At 44.4% G+C, this 20,234-nt stretch overlaps 1 protein-coding gene and 1 pseudogene across 3 annotated transcripts in view; one reads left to right on the plus strand and one right to left on the minus strand.

Annotated features, from left to right (window-relative positions):
- SPTLC2 (serine palmitoyltransferase long chain base subunit 2) overlaps positions 1-20,234 on the minus strand; it is a 105,776-nt gene that overhangs the window by 71,280 nt on the left and 14,262 nt on the right. For all 3 annotated transcript variants that reach the window (XR_014059607.1, XM_081510561.1, XM_081510560.1), the window contains exon 2: positions 9,111-9,305. Coding sequence is in view for 2 of the 3 variants with exons in the window: in XM_081510561.1 (XP_081366687.1) it covers positions 9,111-9,305 (195 nt within the window). In the remaining variant the exon portion in view is untranslated. The remainder of the gene's footprint in view (positions 1-9,110; positions 9,306-20,234) is intronic.
- On the plus strand, positions 14,371-19,705 carry LOC145512458 (protein transport protein Sec24C pseudogene; annotated as a pseudogene).

Raw genomic sequence — 20,234 nt, forward strand, 5'->3', positions numbered from 1 at the left:
AGGGTGACAATATACAGCCTTGACGTACTCCTTTTCCTATTTGGAACCAGTCTGTTGTTCCATGTCCACTTCTAACTGTTGCTTCTTGACCTGCATACAGGTTTCTCAAGAGGCAGGTCAGGTGGTCTGGTATTCCCTTCTCTTTCAGAATTCTCCACAGTTTATTGTGATCCACACAGTCAAAGGCTTTGGTATAGTCAATAAAGCAGAAATAGATGTTTTTCTGGAACTCTCTTGCTTTTTCGATGATCCAGCGGATGTTGGCAATTTGATCTCTGGCTCCTCTGCTTTTTCTAAAACCAACTTGAACATCTGGAAGTTCACTGTTCACATATTGCTGAAGCCTGGCTTGGAGAATTTTGAGCATTACTTTACTAGCGTGTGAGATGAGTGCAATTGTGCAGTAGTTTGAGCATTCTTTGGCATTGCCTTTCTTTATTGGTTGTATATAACCAATGAATATGTTAAAAAGTAAAAGAGCATTTTCCAATAAATCTCAAACAAAAGTTTTACGTGACAGAGTCTGTTGAACTGCCTGGCTCAACAGCGTGTGACCTAATTTGCTTTAACATCTGACCACAAGAAAATCCACTGTGTCTGCTGGCACTAAGGCACGTATCTATCCGGGAAACGTCAGGGTGCTTCCAAACCTTTGGTCGCTGAAACTGAAGGCTACACACCTGAAGCCTTTTCTGTAAAAACGCTCTAACGCTGTTTATAGGTTACTACAGTACTGTTGAGACATTTCATGGTTGCAAATAGGATGACTGACTGACTGATGTGTGCTCAGTCGTGTCTGACTCGGAGACCCCATGGACTACCCCGCCAGGCCCTTCTGTCCACGGGATTGTCCAGACAAGAACACTGGAGTGAGTTGCTACTTCCTCCTCCAGGGTATCTTCCCAGCCCAGGGAATGAATCTCTGCAGGTCCAGCATTAGCAAGCAGGTGGGTTCTTTACCACTGAGCCACCTAGGAAGTCTGATAAAGAGGATACTGCCTATCAAAGACAGACTAATGAAAAAATGTCTTTAATGGTCTAAACTTTTGTTTTGGCAACACCTTTTCTAAAGAAGGAAATAACCTCATAAGATATGTCCAGATATAGCTAAACCATGACAAAATTTTTTCAGTACTTAAATTAAGAGAATTTGAAAATCCTATATAATTCCCACCTGAAGAAGTATTGAAAATGAAAAGCAATCCAAAAAAGAGGGAATACATGTATATGCATAGCTGGCTCACTTTGCTATACAGCAGAAACTAACACAACACTGTAAAGGAACTAAACTCCAATAAAAATTAATTTAAAAAAAAGCATTATTGTGGCTAGGGGTATTATAAACTAACAATGTCATATTTAGCTCTACTTAATGAAGACAATCTGGAGAAGGCAATGGCACCCCACTCCAGTACTCTTGCCTGGAAAATCCCATGGATGGAGGAGCCTGGTAGGCTGCAGTCCATGGTGTCGCTAAGAGTCGGACACGACTGAGTGACTTCACTTTCACTTTTCCCTTTCATGCACTGGAGAAGGAAATGGCAACCCACTCCAGTATTCTTGCCTGGAGAATCCCAGGGACGGCGGAGCCTGGTGGGCTGCCGTCTATGGGGTTGCACAGAGTCGGACACGACTGAAGCAACTGAGCAGCAGCAGCAGCAATGAAGACAATCAGGTGAAATAACCTGAGAAAAGTTATTAAGCTGGTGACAAAATCTTTGAACTGTGGTCATGTCAAAATCTTTGAACTTTCCCTACTATTCATGTAAGTCATATTACTTACTGTGTGTTCTTTCATGTTTTTAACGTTATAGGAGGTCACTTCCTTGCTGTTTCTGTAACATCAGTGAAGGCATAAAATGAGATTTCAAGATTAGAGACATTTGTTTTCCCTAAATCTAAAAGTGGGTCATCTGTGTGTTTGTATCTGAATATATATTCACACACACACACACACACACCAACACACACACAGGACTGTGAATACATCAATTCAAAGCCCAGAACTTTTCACTGTAATTGTTACCACCACTCACATCTTAGTACTCACATCTTAAACACTTAACTGAATATGTTTAATATGATACATTAACATGTGCTGAGCAGTCTTTCAGGCACCGATTATACAGTGAACAAAAAGAAAATAATACTCTTTTTGCCTTTGTGGAATTTATATTTTGGTGGAAGAAACAGGTACGAAACAAGACACATGTATAAAATATGAAGTATGTCAGCAGTGAAAAGTGCTCATGAAAACAAAAATCAAACATAGAAGCAGGATGTAAAATGCTGGCATCATGCTGAAACTTAGCTAGGGTGGCCAGAGTACAATACAGAAGAAAAAGGGAACCATTCACAAGACTGCCTGGGGCAGAGCTTTCCTGGCAGGTGAACAGCAAGTGCAATGGCATCGAGGCAAGAGTATACTTACTTAAGAGCCTTGAAGGAAATGCAGAGACCAGTGTGCCTGGAGCAGAGGAGTGAGAGGCTAAGTAAGCAATAAATTATGCCTAGGTGATAAATTAAGATTGATAAAAAGGGGTGAAGTCTGAATTTCCTAATGGACCACATATGGCATATGCCAAAAAGAAGAACCAAGGATAACTCCAAAGTTTTAAGCCTAAGCAACTGGAAGAAGAGAACTGTCATTCACGGAGATGGGGAAGACTGCTGGTTGATTAGAGAAGGGGATGTCAGCTCAGTTTAAGACACGCAGAGTTTGAGGGGCCTATGTGGAGACGCCAAGTGAGCAGCTACCTACACAGTGTAGAGCCCAGTGAGGGAGACAGTGCTAAAGACATGTATTTAGACATTATCATCGTACAGAGGGGCACTGAAAACCAAAACAGTGGGTGAAATCACCAAGGGAGTGAGTACAGGACTAAGCATGAAGCCTGCACCGCAACCTACATCCACATTGAGAAGCTGGGCAAATGACAAGGATGCAGCAGGAGAGGATGAGAGAAAACAGCCAGAAAGACAGGAGGAAAAACAGGCAATCAGGTCCCGGAAACCAAGTGAGCAAAATGCTTCTAGAAGGAGGGAGGGATCAACTGGATCAAATGCTGCTGAGAGGCCAAACAAGGCGAAGATTGAAAAAGGACTATCAGATTTTGCAATATAGGAATCATTTCAGTTGAAGTGGTGGGGGCAAAATTTGGCCTGGAGTGGGTTCAGTGGAGAGTGGAAAGCAAGACATTGCTGTATCAAAGAACTCTGCTTTAAAAGAAGAAAGGAGCAGTAAGTGAGGAGAAAGGATCGAGAGAAGGTTTTTCCTAAGATGGGGGAAATAACCATCTATGCTACTTGCAATGATGTGGTATAGGACAGACCGAGGCAAAGCTGACTCACCAGAATCCCAGAGGCCAGCACTGACTGTGTAGTGAACAGGAGCCGAGTACTGGTCTTGTTACCTGTGACAAGCTCTACTGGACAGCCACATTCAGGCAGAGCAGATTGGTTTTTTCACATTTTCAGTCATCTACTACCGAAGATATCATGGCATTTTCCAAAGCAACAAAACCAAAATACAGCTTGAAATCTAAGGAAACCTCAACATGGCTTCTTAAACTGGGATCTAAGAGCTGTTGAGGGGCTTACAGGTAGTCTCTGGGACCCATGAATTTTATTATTGTTTTTAAACTTTATCTTAATAAGCATTTTGAAATCGGCTTGCCAGTTTAACACTGCAATGGTACTCAATTTAAACTTGGAATGACTTAGGATATGGGATAGGAAACCTGTTTTTTAAACTTCCACATTCTGAGAGACCTCAAGATTCAAAAGACAAAAAAATTTCCTAAAAAAGCTACACTGTTGCTATAAACAAAAAAGCCTAACAGGTGACAAGGAAACTCCGGCAAACCTAGCAACGTCACTAGTGCAAAAGGGGAAAGTGGTAACATACAATAAAACTTTTTTAAAAGGTTTATTTTGGATTTAGATTCCCAGTGAGAAATCCCTAGAAGAAATAAAAACAGATGACTACTCTATACAATGAAATATGATTTAGCAATAAAAAGAATGAATAATTGAAATACTACACCATGGGGCTTCCCTGGTGGCTCAGACAGTAAAGAATCTGCCTGTGATGCAGGAGACCGGGGTTCTATCCCTGGGTCGGGAAGATCCCCTGGAGAAGAGAATGGCACCCCACTCCAGTATTCTTGCCTGGAGAATCCCATGGACAGAGGAGCCTGGCAATCACAGTCCGTGGGGTCGCAAAGACTCAGACACAACTGAGCAACTAACACTTTCACTTTTTTTCATTTTTTATACATGGATGAATTTCAAAAACATTCCAAGTGAAAGAAGCCAGACACAAAAAATCACACATTGTATGATCCCATTTATATGAAATGTCTAGAGACGGAAAGTAGATTAGTGGCTACTGAGCATGGGGTGAGGGAGAAAGGGAGATTGTTATTGGATATGGGTTCCTTTTTCAGATAATGAAAACATTCTAAGATTAGCTTATGGTGCTGGCTGTATGTTTTCTGTAAATAGTAATAAAAATCATTGAACTGTATACTTTAAACAGGTGCCCTTCATAGTATATAAATTATATCTCAATAAAGACGTTTAAAGAAAAAAAAAAAAAAAAACAGGCAGGGGACTTCCCTGGAGGCTCAGTGGTAAAGTATCTGCCTGCCAATGCAGGAGACACAGGTTCGATCCCTGATGAGGGAAGATCCCACATGCTGTGGGGCAACTGAGCCCATGCTCTGGAGCCTGAGCTGCAGCTACTGAGCCGAGGTGCCACAGCTACTAAAGCCCTAAAGCCCTAGAGCCTGTGCTCCCCAACAAGAAAAGCCATGCAACGACAGCCTCGAGCACTGCAAGGAGAGAGCAGCCCTCGCGGTAACGAAAACCAGCACAGACAAAATTAAATAAATAAATAAGCATGAAAAAATAAAAAAAGTGTTGAATAACCAACAAGGACCTACTGTAGAGCACACAGAACTCTGGCCCAATGTCATGTGGCAGCCCGGGTGGGAGGGGAGTTCGGGGGAGAATGGATACAAGTATACTTACGGCTGAGTCCCTTCATTGCCCACATCGCTAACTGGCGATGTGCTGTGCTTAGTCGCTCAGTTGTGTCCGATTCTTTGCGACCCCGTGGACTGCAGCCCGCCAGGCTCCTCTGTCCACGAGGATTCTCCAGACAAGAATACTGGAGTGGGTTGCCACTTCTTTCTACAGGTAATTTTCCTGATGCAGGGACTGAACCTGTGTCTCCAGCATTGCAGGCAGATTCTTTAGTGCTGAGCCACCAGGGAAGCCCGTGTGGTAACTACCCACCATAATTTGCTCCTAACTTCTAGGATTTCCGATTTAGATGTTGGAACATTTTTATTAACTCAAGCTTTTATTGTATCTATCACATAAATGTTTCTGAACTACTAGCTTCACCCCACATAATGAAGAAATCAGACTGAGAAAAAAACATTTTCATCCAAAACACCACCAATAACAGAGACTCAAGCAGTAAAGAATTCCAACAATGTCATGCAAGTTATATAAAACAGAACACACTTACGCAAAACTCACCTTTACTAGCATGACTGTGTGGTTCATTCTACCCAAAGCAACATAGAAAGAAGAACTAACATAAATAGTTTAAGCAGGATCTCTTTTGTAATGGAATGAGGGAAAAAATAAGGATGTGGTTACAAGCACCACTCACTCAGGGAAATGAGAAAGTAACAACGTTATATTTGCATTTAAGGATTCTAAGCAAGCACTTTCCCTCCCCTCCTTCCAGAGCAACACTTTAAAACTGGCCTGTCCCTGGCACTACATCTAATCCAGCATCAGGAAACACACAAGATCTGCCGTAAAGCCCAAGAAGCCTTCCTTCCCTTCTAAAAGCTGAACTGTTACAAGAAAATGTCAGAACTCAGGTTTTAGCTGCCAATGCCATCTACTATGAAAATCCTACTGAAATGGATCTGAATGACTGAGTATGGACCTCCCCTGAACAAACTCTATAGGCAAATGTCCCCTCTGTTCTACCTACTTCCTCCTGTTACTTCCTTCAAGAATTATTTCCTGATTCACTCTGTGCTACTCAGTTTACTTTTTTGTTCTACATCTGCATACAATCCAAGTACTATTTACCTACATGGTGCTTTGCAAAGGCCCACGATTTTGAAGTGTTCATGTTTCCTCAACAGAATCAGATTTAAGAGGAAAATCTACGTGTTCCAATCCTTCTACACAAAGTGAAGTACACACACAGGCAGTCCCAATGCTTCGAAACAATTTACCCTCTGGAGATGTGAAACAAATTCTGAAGACAATGTCCTCCTTCACAAAGGAGTTCAGATGCATCCCCATGGGTTCATTCCTTCGTCCATCACACTGTGAGAGAGACCGCACCAGCTGTGCACACGCTCCAGTCACTCCACTGCTCTAAACTGCCTAGGACCTCTCACTGCCTACCAAACATTCAAACACAACTTCTCACACGTGCACTTTCTAGGCTCTCCCAAACACTCCCCGTGACTCTGCCTACACTTCTATCCCCTCAGCAGCAAAGCTCTCTACACAATCAGCACTGCCCCCACCCCCACCTCTACATGTCAATCATTAGGTTGCCTCAGTGTACAGACACTATGAGAGGTCCCTGTAGATAAAGATTTTCTAGTCTGAACCGTGAACTTCCAGATGTTCAAGTTGGTTTTAGAAAAGGCAGAGGAACCAGAGATCAAATTGCCAATATCCGCTGGATCATCGAAAAAGCAAGAGAGTTCCAGAAAAACATCTATTTCTGCTTTACTGACTATGCCAAAGCCTTTGACTGTGTGGATCACAATAAACTGTGGAAAATTCTGAAAGAGATGGGAATACCAGACCATCTGACCTCTCTCTTGAGAAACCTGTATGCAAATCAGGAAGCAACAGTTAGAAGTGGACATGGAACAACAGACTGGTTCCAAATAGGAAAAGGAGTACGTCAAGGCTGTATATTGTCACCCTGCTTATTTAACTTATATGCAGAGTACATCATGAGAAACGCTGGGCTGGAGGAAACACAAGCTGGAATCAAGATTGCCGGGAGAAATATCAATAACCTCAGATATGCGGATGACACCACCCTTATGGCAGAGAGTGAAGAAGAACTAAAGAGCCTCTTGATGAAAGTGAAAGAGGAGAGTGAAAAAGTTGGCTTAAGGCTCAACGTTCAGAAAACTAAGATCATGGCATCTGGTCCCATCACTTCATGGGAAATAGATGGGGAAACAGTGGAAACAGTGTCAGACTTTATTTTTTTGGGCTCCAAAATCACTGCAAATTGTGATTGCAGCCATGAAATTAAAAGACGCTTACTCCTTGGAAGGAAGGTTATGGCCATCCTAGATAGCATATTTAAAAGCAGAGACATTACTTTGCCAACAAAAGTCCGTCTAGTCAAGGCTATGGTTTTTCCAGTGGTAGAGGGGGGGGAAAAAAAGTGAATAAAAGAAATTTAATTTGTTCTCGTTTTAATGGTGAAAATGAGTATGGTGTTCAGAGTTGTAGAGTTCAGAATGCAGGGTTGTGCTTGTGTTAGACAGGGCAACGAGGAAGGGCAGCTTGTGGCTCTGGGGCTGAGGAGGGGACAGCATGGTTGAGCTGAGAGAAGAGGGCCTGGCTCCTCAGCTCTCCCGGTTTCAGGATCCTCAGTCCACATGCTGACTGGTTTCCGTCTCCAAGGAGCCGAGGACGCCCTTTCCTTCCCCGTGCTTCCTGGTGCTTCACCCCCCTTCCCGCGTCTCACCGCCCACTCCCAGTGTCACTGCCCTCCGCTCCGCGCTGGTCTCACCGCCGCCATGTCTGCCTCTCTCCTCTAACGCCCCATCACTGTGAGAGGTTTGGTGGGCCACAAGCGCCCAACTTCCGAATCCCTTCTCTGATCTAGAACATGCCCTGGCCTGGAGGGCCACCCTCTCCATACTCCACATGCAAGAACACTCAAGTTTGCTTTTTGCAAGATCAGGCATTATTTCACTCTGATTTTATTCATTTATTTTTTCAATGAAAAAAGGAAAAAAAAGCCTTTATTACAGGAAAAAGAAAATCTTTTATCATTTTAAATAATAAAATTGAAACACTTAAAAAAAATGCCCATAACGAAAATTTTGGTTTGGGAAAGAGCATAGTGTTGTTCCTTAGTACAGGATGACTTAGGCTTTGTTTGTTTGTCTGTATTTTATTGGAGTATAGTTGATTTACAACAGTTTTTTAAAGAGTAGATAATACATGTATATTATATATAACTATAGAGGCACAAGGGGCTTCCCTGGTGGCTCAGAGGTTAAAGCGTCTGCCTGCAATGCGGGAGACCTGGGTTCGATCCCTGGGTCAGGAAAATCCCCTGGCGAAGGAAATGGCAACCCACTCTAGTACTCTTGCCTGGAAAATCCCATGAACGGAGGAGCCTGGTAGGCTACAGTCCACGGGTCGCAAAGAGTCAGACATGACTGAGCGACTTCACTTTCACTTTCATAGAGACACAAAGGAGTATGCAGAGAAAAGTGAAGTGAGGGGAAAGAGGGTCTCCTCCCCAGAGACAATCATTACATCTCTGTTTACCATGACTAAAATAAGATTGCTTTCCATGGAAACAGAGTAGCTCCCTCACATTCTGCTTCAGGGTTTGCATTTTGGGGGAGTAGAGGCGATCTGTGAACAAGACATGCGTGTACAACATGTCTATGACAAAACACAACGTGTTCTGAAGAACACGATCTTTCCAGAAGACTGCAGACACAACTTGGGACACCATATAGTACTGTGAACAGAAAGGTCATGGCTTCTGGCTCTTCACAGACCTGTCTCCACAAACCAGTTCTAACAGAAACACTACTTAACCTGTGAACTGCAGCCTTCTTATCCATTAAGTAAGTACAGATTCTTGTGATGATGAAATTATGTTAAATGCTTTGATTTCTCTGTGACTTTACCTTTGTCCTCACTCTCCTTGTGGAATGTTTTCATTTAACTGCATCTACATTATTATTACTTTTTTTTTATTTTAATGTATACCCAAATGCCTAGAGAAAAAAAATGAGTGAAAACAGCAAGATAAAAGGCTTCCATTTACAGAATCAAAGACTGACAATTACCTTTTGTTCCTCTCTTTCAGTTGCATGGTGACACTTTTCAATTCTCCAATGCCTCAAGAAATCTCGAAGATATCCAAAGAGAGTGAGGACACCATACCCCACATAAGTAAGCACAGCAACCAGCATTGGTGTTTCTTCAAAACCTTCATTAAAGGGTCTTTTATACAGTCCTCCATTTTGTGTAACATGATGTATCTAAAAGGGAAGTTAAAAATGCTTATTTCAGTCATGATAAGAAAAAGATTACTACTTAAAATCTGCGTACCTACAGATGTGCAACCTTCAGAATTCTCAAGTAACTGTCAAAAAAACCAAAACCCAAACATCCACTAAGTTCTAAGCAGGGCATAATTTTTTTCAATGGAAATAAGTTTTAAGTCACATATATTTCAGATGAACAGCAAAGAGAAACAAGGGAAGAAGGACTGTCTCAGAAAAACGCTTACCACTGATTTCTATCGTTTTATTCTACAAAAGAAATCCTAAAATGGTATAGTTGAAGAATCCATAATGTTCTTTGTTCTAATGAAGAAAACAGAAATAGACAGAGAGAAAGCCTGTTCTGAAAATAGCATATTAGCTTACAAATAATCAAAAGTAAATTCAGTTTTAGAATAAAATAAAACATACATAAATGTTTTACTAGCTTATATTCTTCAAGTCATCAAGCCATAGGATTTCAAATAACTATCACCACTAGGCCCTATGAAAACACATAGTTTATACTGGCCTTTATTGTTAGTGCTAACACAAAGAAATTATGTGCAGAAGTAAAATGCTTACATAGGAGTGATCCAGCACTGTATAAAGCAAAAAGAAAGTGAAATCTAACACAAGGGAAAAAACTGTTAGAGTGATCAGTAACAGTCCTGAAATCATTCTGTTCTTCATCCTGACCTAGTGACTCTTTCCAAACATTGTAAGATTATGCCTAGCTTCCTTTTTTAGGGATATCCAAATTTTAACACATAAACACCAAGATACTATACTTTTGATCCCATAGGTGAGAACTTTTTATTCTTTGTTCAATTTTAATGGAAATGTTGCTTTACAGTATAATTCCACTTAAGTAGTTTGTACGTACTTTTAATCTTAACTCTGAAACAACCAACTGCTGTGAGGATGGTCAATCACAATTTCAGTTCAGTTCAGTCACTCAGTCGTGTCCTACTCTTTGTGGCCCCATGGACTGCAGCACGCCAGGCTTCCCTTTCTGTCACAGTTTATAATCACAATTTACCAGGAACATATATTTTCAATTGAGCACTGTAGTAGAGTTAAGAAGAATTCCAAAGGAATAGAAGACTCCTTCTTGGCCTCCCAGGCAACCTGATTCAAGGACTAAATACATTTTAGATTACTGTATCCTGGGAATGTTAGCTTGAGAAAACTACTAGAACACTACAAGTCAGAACAGTTTGGGAAGAAATTACTGTATTTGATAGAAGAAAGACATTTGCATAGGCATGATACATGGAATCTGTTGGTACTAATTCAATTTGGTGCCTAAAGAACTTCTGAAAACTATTCATAAAACTGACTTAGGTCTTTATCAATCTCTTCCCAGAGGTGGAAGTCCGTGTTAACATTTAGTGCATAGTAAACTTTTATGCAGGAGCAAAGCTGTAATGTGTTTAGAACACAATAGTTAAAAATAAGTCAATATCTGAAGATAAAGAAATTGTTTTTTAAAAGTAATAACATGTAAGCAAGCTATTAAGCTGGACAAAGCAAAATCAAGAGCACTTAAAACACAAGAAAAAGAACATCCTGATCTTAAAAAAAAAAAAAACCTATAAAAATGTTTTGCCATAAGAACACTGTGTTTGAATACCAGTACCTAACTCACCTTTTAACCCTGAAATTGTTTGAACTGTTTTTTCTCAACAGAACATACGAATAAAAAGTAAGGCAATTTTCAGAACTCCTACGTCTCTAACAAATGTGTGGAGATACATATGCCAGGAATGCTGTGGGTGGATTTTTTTTAAAAAGATATTTGCCTTTATTTTCAGACACACCCAAACCAGCAAGACCATGTAAATTTACACAGTTGGCTGGACTGACCAGGAAGCAGGAAGTTTAATCCTTAGTTTGCTTTGAAATATTGTGTGATCCTCTCAAAGCTTCATAAAATTAAATGCATTTTAATGAACTGAGATTCAACTGTGAAGCAACTTCTATAACATGGCCTCAGTCAAAGCACATGTGTGTGAGTTGCTCAGTTGTGCCCAACTGTTTGTGACCCCGTGGACTGTAGCCCGCCAGGCTCCTCTGTCCATGGGATTCTCCAGGCATGATTATTAAGGCAAGAATACTGGAGTGGGTCGCCAGTTCCTTGTCCAGGGGATCTTCCCAACCCAGGGATCCAACTCAGGTATCCCACATTGCAGGCAGATTCTTTACCATCTGAATGCTAAATCTGAACTCTGATGTGATTCAAATAAAAATAATGGTGTTATCACCCTATATGTGTATAATATTCCATAAGGGAAACCACCAGGTTGATTTCTATTCACTGTACAACTAGCACTCAGGATAGGATTTATTAAGTGCTAACAACATTCAGAAAACTAAGATCATGGCATCTGGTCCCATCACTTCATGGCAAATAGATGGGGAAACAATGGAAACAGGGACAGACTTCATTTTCTTGGGCTCCAAAATCACTGCAGATGGTGACTGCAGCCATGAAATTAAAAGACGCTTGCTCCTTGGAAGGAAAGCTATGACCAACCTAGACAGCATATTAAAAAGCAGAGACATTACTTTGCCAACAAAGGTCTGACTAGTCAAGGCTATGGTTTTTCCAGTGGTCATGTATGGATGTGAGAGTTGGACTATAAAGAAAGCTGAGTGCCAAAGAATTGATGCTTTTGAACTGTGGTGTTGGAAAGACTCTTGAGAGTCCCTTGCACTGCAAGGAGATCCAACCAGTCCATACTAAAGGAAATCAACCCTGCATATTCATTGGAAAGACTGATGCTGAAGCTGAAACTCCAATACTTTGGCCACCTGATGCAAAGGACCGACTCATCTGAAAAGACCCTGATGCTGGGAAAGACTGAAGGCAGGAGGAGAAGGGGGCGACAGAGGATGAGATGGTTGGATGGCATCACCGACTCGATGGACATGAGTTTGAGTAAACTGTGGGAGTTGGTGATGGATGGGGAGGCCTGGCGTGCTGCAGTCCATGGGGTCACAGAGTCAGACACGACTGAGTTACTGAACTGAAAAAATATGACTTTTAGAACAGAGGTGCCCGGTGGGCTACAATCTACGGGATCACAAGGAGTTGGATATGACTGACAGATGGAGCACAGACAGGAGGGCCTTGGGCAGAATGTTAGGGGCTGAGCGTTTGTGTCTCTGCCCCCATCCAGATGTTAAAGCCCTAAGTAAGCCTTTCTGTGTGAGGTATCTGAAGGTTGGGCCTTTGGGGGATAATTCTGTTTAGGTCCCAAGGATGGGGCCCTCTTGATGTGACTGTGTTCAGTCGTTTCCAACTCTATGTGACCCCATGCACTGTAGCCCACCTGGCTCCTCTGACCATGGGGTTTTCCAGGCAAGAATACTGGAGCAGGTTGCCATTTCCTCCTCCAGGGGATCTTCCCCACCTGGGATCTAACCCGAGACTCTTGTGTCTCCTGCACTAGCAGGTGGATTCTTCCCCACTGCACCACCTGGGAGGCCCTTGATGTGATCGCTGTTGTTTAGTCACTAAGTCATGTCCGACTCTTTAGCAACCCTACGGGCTGTAGGGTGGGGCAGGCCCCTCTGTCCATGGGATCTCCCAGTAGTCCCAAGAATACTGAAGTGGGTTGCCATTTCCTTCTCCAGGGGATCTTTCCAACCCAAGGATCAAACCTGCATCTTCTCCATTGGCAGGCAGATTCTTTACCACCAGGGAAGCCCATCTGATCTTAGAAGAAGAGCAGGCAGACATCTCCACTGAGGAAAGGCCATGTGAGCATACTATGAGAAAGTGCCTGTCTACAGGCCAGGAAGAGAGGGTCCTCAGGAAGAGGGTCCTCACAAAGAACCGAACCTGCCAGCACCTTGATCTTGGACTTCCCAGTCTCCAGAGCAGTGAGAAACAAACAAACATCTGTTGTTTAAGTCACATACCCTATCTATGGTATTTTGTTAGAGAAGCTTCAGCTAAGAGAGAGATAAAGGGACATAATGCACATAACCTACTCTCAACTGGTTCAGGAAAAAAGAAGTGTGTGTGTATGTGTGTGTGTGGAGAGAGAGAGAATAATGGAGAATTTTCTTCATGAACCATTTGTGAGTCAGCAGCAGTTATAATGTACCTTTACCTTTTAGTACTTCAGTGCGTATTTCTAAAAAACAAAGACATCCTCTTACCCACAGGACAATTATCAAAATCAGGAAACTGCCAGAATACTAATATGGACTTTATTTAGATTTTTCTAATTGTCTTAAGAGTGTATTTCACAGCAAAAGAAAGATCTGGGTAATGTATTGCATTCTCTCAGTTCAGAAAAGAAAAAAAAGCGGGGGGAAGGGTTTTATTGTAAAATAATTAGAAGGAATAATCCTGAGCAGAGGTTTCAAGAGTCCCACGAAAGGAAACAAAGTAACTATGCAATGAAGCAATAATGAGGAAGTAATTATTGGAAAATGGAACCTTACATTTCTGATATAAACACAAAATCACAGAAGCATGATTTCTTTTAAAGCAAACACACACATTCCTGCTGAACGTGACAGCAGGATGACAAGACCTGCCTTGTCACCACAGAACGTGCCCACCTGGCGGAGAGCTCGGGACAGACATTATTTTAAAAATTAAAGTTCAATATGAACCACCCATTATGCCTCAGCAATCAAAGGACTGTTATGTCTTTTCTTTTAAATGCACCCTATTCATTTCCAGTGATATGCTGTGTTGTTCCTTAAAAATCAGTTCTGCTGAAATGGTCTTTTCTTGGAATTTTCCTGCAGTGTACTAGCCTCTCTCTACTGCCTACCACACATACTAGAGAAAATAGTTTGGAGCTTTACGCCCATCACACAAGCTATGCCACACTCTGAACGTGTTATTTCCAGAAGTGTCCTCATTTTGAAAAGCAGGGAGTCCACGGTTGTTGTTTTTTTCCTTGCAATCAGGATAAATTCCTGATTTCTTTTTGGTTAGTATCTCAGATGCAATGAACTAAGAAATGCTTCCAGAGCCAGCTGTATTTTCACATTACCATTTTCCTCTTGCAAACTCCAAGTATGTACGCTCTGCATGATTTCAGTCTGCAGCTCCCTGTGCACTCTGGGCAGTGGTGCTCTGCACGGAGTTACTGTCGTCACCCACCACCCACATCTCTGTAGCACTCCTCTGTCTCCAGATAAGCATCAAGGTATGACAGATGAATGTAACAGGAGATCTGTGTGCCAGGGCAGGTCTGCACAAATTCCACATCTTCCTCTGAGGTCTCTTCCGCCACTAACAAGTTCTGGGTCTGTCACACAGTGCTTGCCACCGTGGCTCTGTAGTGGGCACAAACTGCAAAGGCCACCGGATTCACATCGGTCTCCCTTTCTGGGAATATTCCCTTACACCAGGGGTGGGTGCCTGATGGTCACACCTGTGCAGTAGGACCCAATCTCCTGGCTCACAACTGGCTGGCACAGGGGTACGCACCTCTGCCAAAATGAACCCAGTTAACTCTCTCGTGCGGGGATTTAAAATTTCAGTGGGGAAGGAGTCTGAAGGGCACTGGACTGCCAACACCCTAAGGGAAAGGTCCACAACCTGCTGCAGGGAGTAACTCCCAAGCACTGTGTTATTTCCTGTCATTTTACCTTTTCTGAGTGGTTCATCAATGCCTCCCACTCTTTCTTTTTGCTTTTGCTGTATACCCATCATCCTTACAATAAATCGCCTTGTTGTTCACCAAGAGGCAGTTGATAGCAACTGAAGGAAATTTAACACAGATTCTGTGTTAAAAATATTTTAGAACTTTTTTTCTGCACTTACTAAAATAGTTTTTTATATGTTGGCACAGCCAGAAAATTTTTAGGGCTTTAGTAAATTTTAAAAACTGGCTTCCCACTTTATCAATTCTGTGCATTTGGAATATTGCTTATGATATTATCTAGGATAAGGGATACCTGACTCAACATTATAAGTACTTACTTCTCTATATTAAGGGACGTCAGATTCTAACTGCCTGCTATTAAGTAACCTCTTCCCACATTCTCATTAATACGCTTGACGATAGACCCCCAAAAAAGGGGGAAAGTCAGAACTAGCATTTTTTTAAAGGGCAACAAATCAAAGAGGCCATAAATCAAAATTCAGATAATATGTGTCTGCTAAGTTTCTGAAAGAGATGGGAATACCAGACCACCTGACCTGTCTCTTGAGAAATCTGTATGCAGGTCAGGAAGCAACAGTTAGAACTGGACATGGAACAACAGACTGGTTCCAAATAGGAAAAGGAGTACGTCAAGGCTGTATATTGTCACTCTGCTTATTTAAATTATATGCAGAGTACATCATGAGAAACGCTGGGCTGGATGAAGCACAAGCTAGAATCAAGATTGCTGGGAGAAATATCAATAACCTCAGATATGCAGATGACACCACCCTTATGGCAGAAAGTGAAGAACTAAAGAGCCTCTTGATGAAAGTGAAAGAGGAGAGTGAAAAAGTTGGCTTAAAGCTCAACATTCAGAAAACTAAGATCATGGCATCCAGTCCCATCACTTCATGGCAGATAGATGGAGAAACAGTGGAAACAGTGGCTGACTTTATTTTGGGGGGCTCTAAAATCACTGTAGATGGTGACTGCAGCCATGAAATTAAAAGATGCTTGCTCCTTGGAAGGAAAGCTATGACCAACCTAGACAGCATATTAAAAAGCAGAGACATTACTTTGCCAACAAAGGTCTGACTAGTCAAGGCTATGGTTTTTCCAGTGGTCATGTATGGATGTGAGAGTTGGACTATAAAGAAAGCTGAGCGCCGCAGAATTGATGCTTTTGAACTGTGGTGTTGGAGAAGACTCTTCAGAGTCCCTTGGACTGCAAGGAGATCCAACCAGTCCATCCTAAAGGAGACCAGTCCTGGGTGTTCATTGGAAGGACTGATGCTGAAGCTGAAGCTCCAATACTTTGGCCACCTGATGCGAAGAGCTGACTCACTTGAAAAGACCCTGATGCTGGGAAAGACTGAGGGCAGGAGGAGAAGGGGACGACAGAGGATGAGATGGCTGGATGGCATCACCGACTCGATGGACATGAGTTTGGGTAAACTCCAGGAGTTGGTGATGGACAGAGAGAAGCCTGGTGTGCTGCAGTCCATGGGGTCACAAGGAGTCGGACACGACTGAGCGACTGAATTGAACTGAAGTTTGTCTAACTACAGAGAACATGTTCATCACCATTAAATAAGACTAATTTTTCACAGCAGAAAAATCACAAAACAAAGAGCAAGTAATAGGTTATTTAATACAAGATTTTAAGGAAACTGGAAGCGGAGCCTGGGAGGCTTGATGTTAGCAATGAAGTCAAGCCTAGATCTGGAGCTGGGTGAGATCAAGTCAGGCTCGCTGGTTAGTTAACCAGTCAGCTCCACAGGGGCCGCCATTTGGGCAGCCCCAGCCCATCTGCTCAGGGTTATCACCCAGCTATGGTGGGCAACCAGGACCCACAGCCGCCCCTACACCCCACGGAGCCGACACTGGCCCAGTACCAGGCTCCCTGCCAACCCCTCTCACACCTTCCCCGGGAGCACCTCCAGCCTCAACAGCACAGAGCCCTTGTGGCCAGACAGCCTACGGCCAGTTTGGCCAAGAAGATGCGCAGAATGGGCCAAGCTCCACTGTCCAGATGCACAGGCTCCCTGGGTCTCAGGCATCCGGGTCAACCCCATCGACACTGGTGGTCAGCCAGCCACCTCACTTCAGCCCTCTGGCCCTCCTCCAACAAAGGCACAGGTGATTGCTCACCTGGCTGGAATGCAGATCAGCAGGGCTGTGACCCTCCCACTGTGAGGCTAGGCTATGGCCCCCCAACATCACTGGCCCTCAGGAGCAGGAAGGTTCCCTAATCCTGGTCTGTATGGCTCCTATCCTCAGGGCCAGCTTCCTCCCCTTGGCCAGACCCAGGGCCACCCTGGGGCCCAGCCTCCCCAGCAATCTGTCCCACCATGGGCCTCCAGCTTCACACTCCGAGCTGGACAGAGTTTGGGGGAGAGAACATGGAGCCAGAGCCAGCCCAGTCATGTATCCTCTCCCTCCCCTTAAGCTCTGTCCCCCAGCATCCAAATGACCGGCCCCCAGGACCACAACCACCCATGCACTCTTCCCAGAAGCTAGGCTACCAGCTGCAACAGAACAGTTCCTGTGGACCAGCCAGGGGCCTCGGATCAATTATGCAAGTCCCTACCCAGGAGCAGCCACTTTCGTCAGTCAGCCAGGGCTTCCCAACCACTGCCTCCTAAATGCCTGGACCCTGATGCCATCCCAAGCCCTACTGAGGTTACTGAGGATGACAGGAACAACTGGGGTTCAGGGCCATCTGTTACTGGAGTACAGAGCCAGATGCCACCCTTAGTCACCACCAACCTCCTGGTGAATGACCAAGGGAATGCAAGCCCCCAATACATCCGATGCACATCCTATACTACCCCGTGCACATCTGACGTGGGTAAGCAGGCTCAGGTGCCCCGACAGCTGTCATCAGGCCACTGGCAAGGTTGCCCCCAGAGGAGGCTTCACTGTGTATCACTGACCACGGGGAATCTGGCCCTTTGCGCTGCAATCACTGCAAACCATGTATGTGCCCCTTCATGTGGTTCCGTGAGGGAGGGAAAAGCTTCCAGTGCTGCTTTTGCAGCTGTTATCAATGATGTTCCCCACTCCAGTGTTTTCAACATCCGGCTCATACTGGCAAACATGTGGATGCTTATAATAGTCCTGAGCGACCCCTGGGCTCTTACGAATTCTTGGCCACTGCAGAGGACTGCAAGAACAGTAAGTTCCCCAGGACTCTTGACTTCATCTTCATGACTGACGTCTCCTATAAGGCATCAGGAGTGGTCTTGTCAGGCTCCTCTGTGAGCGGCTCAAGGTACTGTTAGACTTTCTGCCTAGGGAGGGTAGGGCAGAAGAGCCAGCGATCCCCGCTGGCTTTGTCACCTGTACTAAGGTGGTCCACCTGTACCATGCAGAGAGCTCACTGGCCCAGCCACAGACGACGGTTGTATCTGATGTGGGTAACATGCTGGATCGCTTCCTGGTCAATGTCAATGAGTCTCGGGCACTTATCACCAGCTTATTAGATCAGATTCCAGAAAAATCTGCAGACACAAGGGAGACAGAGACGGTATTTGCTCCAGTTATCCAGGCCAGGATGGAGGATCCGAAGGCTGCTGAGTGTCCAGGGAAGCTGTTTCTGTTGTTCCACACCTCCCTGCTCACTGCAGAGCCTCCAAGGAAACTGAACAGAGAGGACAGGAAACTGATCAGCGCAGACAAGACTGTTTCAGCCTCAGGCGGGTGCCTATCAGGTATTGGCCCAAGGCTACGGTGTAGACCTCGCCCTCTTCCGGAGCCTGTGTGTGGGTATGGCTGATGCTCTGTGCAGTATCCCAGCTCACTGGTGGCTCTCTGTAAACACGCCTGCTTTCAGGTGGAGCATGACCAGCAACGGTTCCTTAGTGACCAGAGTCAGGATCTACAAAAGGTCACTGGCTTTGATGTTGTGCTGTGGTGTCTGCGATGTAGATTTTTTTGGGGCCTTCTACGTGAGCGACTCAAAAGATGTGGGGCTGGAGGGGGACAAGACGGTGACTGGGGAGTTGAAGCATAACGTTTGGCTCCACAAGGAAAGTGGAGCCCTGCAGTGTACTCTGCTCTACCCCTGTGCAGGGCAGTGGCGGCTCTGCATCCACAGCCTGGGGTGGGGCGGGGCGGGCGAGAATTCTGAACAGCCCTGTGAGGATTATTCCAGATGCTCTCATCACTCAGTGTGCCCTGATGACCATGCCTAAGTCCGACAGCTGGTTACCTCCATGGACGTGGCTGAGACCAATGTCTTCTCCCATCCTCAACTCCTACTGTTGACAGAGTCTCCCGTTAAGAATACCACTGAACCACCAGCAGCAGGAGCATCTAGAGTGTCTAAGCAACAGGGGTGTGTATTTGCTGGAGAATGAGCTCAATCTCTTTCCTGGGGGGGGCGGTGACTGTCCAGCAGGGTGTTGTCCACAGCTTCTTCAGCATCACCTCCTTCAGTCAGACCGCCAGTGGTCAGAAGTTCTGCTAGTTTTGGATAATCTACTGTCCAAGAAGGTGCGAGGCTTCACTGATGGTCCGGGGGAACAGAGATGACAGTACACGAAGCTTGTCATGGTGAAATGAGAGGACAAGCTGGAGATGCAGTGCAAACACCTCCTGGTAAAAGACAAGAGCCTGAGCGGGGGAAGATCCCATGGGGACCTTCTCTGTCACGGCCACAAGGAGGTTCGGACAGCGACTGGGCTAGAGCACGTGGGTAAAGAGCACGGGGTCCACGCCAGCTTCCAGAAAGTACCCCCGGACAGCAGAGAAACTGGGACAGCTCCATAGCTGGCAAGTCATATAAGCTGACCTTAAATGAAGCATAAGGGACACGTTCTTTCTGGGCTCAAGTACCTGACCACTCTGTCATGTGCTGCTGCTGGAAGGGGCCCTTATCTTTTACATTACCCTCCTTTCCCTGCTAATCCTGTTGTGAGGAATGCAGTTTCTTAGCTCACTGTATGTGATTTGGTGTTGGGGGATATGGAGCCACCCAGACCCTCACAATATTACATGTCTCTTTGGACCAGCCTCCAAGAAAAGAAGGGCAGGCGAGGAGAAGTAGGGACCCCGGGGAGAAGGGCTGCTAATTCAGCTGTGTTTCATCAACAACTTGCTATGCTTGGGATAAACACACACACAGGTGCACAAGAGCAGGGTACAAACCACAGACAGTGGACAGAAAAGCGGTCAGTCTTCTAGGGTCTAGAAGTCAACAGCCAACTCAGCCACTCAGGGGGTTGGTTAGCTTTCTCGCTCTGCTTCCACGGCTTGTTCTCTCTTCTGCAGTGACTGGTGATCCCTTGGTGGATAGAGG

This window comes from Giraffa tippelskirchi, chromosome 7 (assembly GCF_054371585.1).
Source record: "Giraffa tippelskirchi isolate mGirTip1 chromosome 7, T2T-mGirTip1v1.2.pri, whole genome shotgun sequence".
NCBI lineage: Eukaryota > Metazoa > Chordata > Mammalia > Artiodactyla > Giraffidae > Giraffa > Giraffa tippelskirchi.